The sequence below is a fragment of the Chenopodium quinoa genome, unplaced genomic scaffold (genome assembly GCF_001683475.1).
Source record: "Chenopodium quinoa cultivar QQ74 unplaced genomic scaffold, ASM168347v1, whole genome shotgun sequence".
Classification (NCBI taxonomy): Eukaryota; Viridiplantae; Streptophyta; class Magnoliopsida; order Caryophyllales; family Amaranthaceae; genus Chenopodium; species Chenopodium quinoa.
This window is the reverse complement of record NW_018743893.1, coordinates 1,583,181-1,588,224: the sequence shown is the minus strand read 5'-3', so window position 1 is coordinate 1,588,224 and position 5,044 is coordinate 1,583,181. Positions and strand designations below refer to the sequence as shown.

At 38.4% G+C, this 5,044-nt stretch overlaps 1 protein-coding gene across 1 annotated transcript; it reads right to left on the bottom strand.

Annotated features, from left to right (window-relative positions):
- Positions 1-567: 567 nt before the first annotated feature.
- Positions 568-4,616, bottom strand: LOC110686729 (TORTIFOLIA1-like protein 3). Its single transcript, XM_021863339.1, has 5 exons — positions 3,680-4,616; positions 3,469-3,577; positions 2,334-2,899; positions 1,653-2,124; positions 568-1,158 (listed from the first exon to the last, which is right to left on the bottom strand). The coding sequence occupies exons 1-4, from the start codon at positions 4,475-4,477 to the stop codon at positions 1,687-1,689; spliced, it is 1,911 nt and encodes a 636-aa protein (XP_021719031.1). The 5' UTR covers positions 4,478-4,616; the 3' UTR covers positions 568-1,158; positions 1,653-1,686.
- Positions 4,617-5,044: the final 428 nt, after the last annotated feature.

Below are 5,044 nucleotides of genomic sequence, written 5' to 3'. Positions count from 1 at the left end.
TTCTAATTCTACATATAATTTAATTTCATTTCGAGAAACAAGAATTTACTCAATTTAGAATCATCGAGATAAACTGAAAAAAAAAATGTAGTATGATGAAAAAAGTAGACGTTTTCTCAATTCATCTCGTTTAAATAAGTAAAATAAGATTAAAAAACTAATACGTCGATATCTAACATTATACCACCATCAATTTCATATTCACACATGTAAATAAGAAGAAAAATGTTGGTGGGAAACTTGAAATGATGGTAAGAAGATCATTCAAGTTACCGACATATTCAAATGTCAAATGCACCATTCATTCTTCTAGATTTCTTATGTTAGAGTCAAAGTCATATTAGTAGGTGTAAACTCCCAAAATCTCAGGCAATGTGGCATTACTTCAGATATTCTTCTCCGTCTTTGATGGTTGCTGAATAGTTTATACACAGTTTCTTCCAAGTAACGCAAATCGCCAAATTTCTTCATCAAGGTTACTTAATGTTCAAAATTGTACAACACTATTGTGTAGATTAACATGCATTCTACACTACCATTTACCTAGGCAAGCCCAATTAGACACAATCACAGAAAATAAGGCGTATAAATTATGATCAACCCTTTAATCAATGAGCCGGTCTCATAGAGTTAGCCATTGTACTAATCACTAAGAATAGTTGCACAATATATACACAGAACAGAATAAACTGTCTAAGCTATACTCAACATTACAACGTAAAGGCTGAGATTACATTGCTTAGAGCAAAAATACTCAGCTACAACCCAAACTAGAATGCTTTCTCGTGTAGCTGTGAATTGTGATACCATGAAACAATAAAACACAGGACCACAACATCAAACTTCGACATAGACTAAGCAGCAGTAGTTGTATCAAATAACAAACATGAGTAGTAGTATACTGACTAGAAAATGGCCTAGGTCACCAAGGGAAAAAGAATCTTCCCTATAAACACATTCCAATATTTGTGTATCGCAAAAGTAGCTTCTGTGGTAACATTACCAGTGACTTCCTCTAACGCAGGGAAACCAAAAGAAGAGGAAGTATTATAGTTTAATCAACTTGATTATATCAGTTTTAATACGCAGTGTCAACAGTTACACATGTACCATTTGCTAGAGTTGCTTACTGGAGTAGCCAGTCCGGATTTCCCTCACCTGTTTAACAATTGTACTAATATAAGTTGGGAGACAATTTAGCAGAAGACCATTCTAGCAACTAGAGAAGAAAATAGAAGACAGACACAGAGAGTAGATAGTTAAATACTGCATAAGAGAATAATACTTCGTAAATAATATTACTAGTACTTTTGTTTAATGAGCTATCACATGGAAATGATGAAACAGCCTAGCCTGCATATTATTAGCCACTTGCTAACTTCACCAACCAGGCAAAACAGATTTTTATACATTATTATATCTACAACTTAGGTAAGATCATTCCTTGCTTGTTCTATACATGTAAGAAAATAGCAACATCTAAGATCCTTCGTACTAATTTAGGCTATGCCCGGTTAGGTTGCATGCATGTTCGGAGCACAGTGATGAATGCTTGCGAGGACTAAGATCATACATACTAAACTTAATTCAATAGCCTTTATTAAGGATTATAGGAGATGTTATAATTAGGAAAAGAGAACATAGCAAATTACCTTTAAAATGGAATACTGATGACCATTCACTATGTCAAGCAACATTACGTACACTCCTCAATACTCTGCTAGTTGATACCTCTGTAGCTCTCCTTGAATCATCATGAATGTCAGCCAAAGGATTCATGATAACTCCGCCAGGACCACGGAGACTAAACCTCTGATTCTCAAGTCCGATTGTATTGCCAGGCCTCTTATCAGCCATATTACGCATAGCAGAAACCGAAGGTGTGGTGCCACCAAAAGAAAACCGTGAGGTTGAGCAACGACCATCAGGTCTCCTCCAAAATTTAGAGCTCAAAAAATCCGGACCAGGCAGCAAGCAACATGAGCTGCTCCTTGTGGCTTCGGCAGAGGACATCCTTGCAGTTGACATGGCCAAGTCATAGGATATATCATCCAAGGCCATTTCTAGGCCATGCACACGAGTCTCAAGAGTACGCATACCATCCTGTGAGCTTCCAATAAATTTCTGGTTCGGTAAAAAAAAAAAAAAAATCAATGTTAGCAACAAGAATAATGGTTTGACTGAATAAGGAAAAGGAGAGATAGATAAGACCAAAGGCTAATAAAACAAATTACAGGAAAGTAGAATAGAATTAATCTATAAAGTTAACGATCCTTTTTGTTGAATGTCAGTGAGACCAAATACTAATAGGTAAGCAATAATCCAAGAATCACCTGCAGGACATCCATCAAACTGGACTGCTGGCTTTCAATTTGAACAAGCTGTTTACGGATAAGAGAAAGATCCTCAAAATCTTTGTGGTCTTTACAAACATCTGTATGGTGTTTACAAACATCTGTGGCAGTATTGCTGACAGTTACAGTAGCTTCAGAGTCATCCTCAGGACATGGCATCACTCGAGAACCAGAATTCTTGCTAAAAAGACCTCGCTTAGTATCATGCTTTGATTGTCTGAGATCTGCTCTTCGTAGAACACCCTCGTCATCTCCCACTGAATTTTCTCCATAAGCCGGAGTACCAGATGAACCATAATGATCAGTAGCATCAGTGTTGACATCAGAAGACTTCTTGCAATCAAGCTTCCTGAAAACCGGTGGGCTTGACCTCTTCCCTATAACATCAGGAGTACCTCTGTTTCTAGCCGTGGTTTTCAAAGCACTATCAGATGGGGATGATTTCCTAAGTGGAAAACGTTTTCTGCTTGTTTGAGGAGTGTTATTAGAGTCAACTGCACTAGAAATTTTAGATCGGCCAGGATATCGTCCATCACTAGCATTTTCTGTTATCCATATCAATCAAAACGCATCAAAACGATGAAGGTACAAACCCGCTAAAGAATCGATCAAGCATCCAAATAACAACATAGTTAAATATAACATTATAACAGGAATGAATATGAGCATGGTTTGTAATCCAGATGTAAACAAGAAGGATAATCAAATTGAGGTAAAAGAAGCATCTTCAAATCAAAGCAAATTGTACATCCGAAATCCATCCGTATGTTATAGTATTCTAATGACAGAATAACCCTAAGACCAACTCCTTAACCCATGGTTACTTGGATCAATATCTTCACAAAACTTCAAACATAATCCTATAATGAAGGTGTGAGTTAACTCAATTCGAAGCAATAAACCCGGAATCAAATCCCGTCTACATAATTGTCCATCGTGGCTCCCTATGCACCGAATCGAATCAATTCACTAAAGATATAAATCATATAATCTACTCTCATCTCACTTAATGAATCACATATTCATCAAAATTTGCATTTCAAATTTTAATAAAAAACTACACTAAAAAAAATAAAAAAACAATCCAAAGAGAGAGAAGAGCAGGAAATCTGACCTTTGGAAGATTCTTGAGAATTAGGAGGTGGTGATCCATCATCAAAAACATCAGGAACTTCCTTCCAAACCTCTAACGCCTGATTCATCGATTCTCTAACCGCTTTCACCTACAAAATGACCAACTCCATTAAAAAATTAATCAAACATTCATCAAAATCAAATCAAATAATTCAACATTTTTCAATTATTACATTTAAAAATTAATCAACCTTATCAAATTTTCTGGATTCAATGATCTTCAAGCAAGAACCCTTCATCTCCGACAAATTTTCTCTCTCAACCATTGCAATCTCCTTTAACGCATCAGCAGCCGCTTTCCTAGCAGACCAATCCTCAGATTTCAAAAACTCAACAAAACAATTAACCAAATCTCTCAACAAATTACAATTCCCAATCTCACAAACCCTAATCGAACTCTTCATCAACAAAATCAACGACGATTTCGCCTTAAAACCGTCACATTTCACCAACTTCATCCACTTCGGCAACACCTTCATCAACTGCGAAGTCTCCGGCGCTGGAGATGCCTCAATTGCGGCGGAAAGACACATGGCAGCCGCCGATTGGGCCCCGAACTCCTGCTCGGAGGAGAGGGAATCAGCGAGAGGTCGGAAAATGGAGGAGAGAGAATTGCTGACGTGGCGAGCAAAGGAAGCGGTGGTTACAGCGGCGGAAGATCGGACGGCGGAGTCAGGGTCCCGGAGACGGCGAACGACGGCGGAGATGAGTTTAGGGAGGTGAGGAGACAAGGAGATGCCATGAAAGGAGGAGAGAGAAGCTAACAGTTTGAGGGAGGAGACACGAACGGCGGAACGGTCGGCGGCTGACGTGGAGGAGAGAGAATTGATGAAGAGTGAGAATGTTTCAGTGGTGAGTGTCGGAATGATGGACTCTAACTCCGACACTGCTTGCGGGAGTGTGTCTCTGTCGGAGAGTTTTGTCATGCACGTGAGGACTCGGTGCCGGAGATCACGTGACATTGTCGCCGGCGATTGTTTTGGCGCCATTTTTGGGGAGTGAGGGTAAGATAAGAATTATTTCACAGTGGCGGTGGTTGAGGCGGCGGCGCGGTGGGGAATTCCGGTGGCATTGGTGGTGGAGGGAGGAGAGAGAAAGTGGGGTGTTTTTTATTGAAGGGGGTAACGTGGAAAGTGGGATTTTTTGGGGGTTTTTAAACTGTAAAGAGAGGAAGTGGAGTTGTCAGTTGGAGTCATGTGGAAACAGTGAAACGATGTCGTTTTTAAGGGTTTGTTTTGGGTTTTTGACTGTAATTGTGGGTTTTTATGGTAGTGGGTAGTTATTGATTATGTGAGTCTTTGGTGAGACAGTTATTGAAATTGTGTTTGTTTGTTTTACAAGTTTGATTATTGTTGTTGCCATTAACTAGGAAGAATGTTCGGTGTAGATAAATACTTTTTCTGTTTTTTTTATATAAGCTAGAGTTATTATTTTTGTCCTTTTTTTTTATAAGTTAGAGTTCTATTTTTGGAAATCTCTTATAATTTATTAATATATTTTTATCCACTAATGTCCTTACTCTTTCTTATTTTATCATTTCTCACTCCTTCAATGGT

Bases quoted from the DNA above. Each gene is read 5' to 3' on its own strand.
- LOC110686729 (XM_021863339.1), bottom strand. From the start codon at position 4,477: ATGGCGCCAAAACAATCGCCGGCGACAATGTCACGTGATCTCCGGCAC. The intron at 3,578-3,679 runs GTTGATTAATTT...GTCATTTTGTAG, and splicing joins AATCCAGAAAATTTGATAAG to GTGAAAGCGGTTAGAGAATC. The intron at 2,900-3,468 runs GTCAGATTTCCT...TATGGATAACAG, and splicing joins TTCTCAAGAATCTTCCAAAG to AAAATGCTAGTGATGGACGA.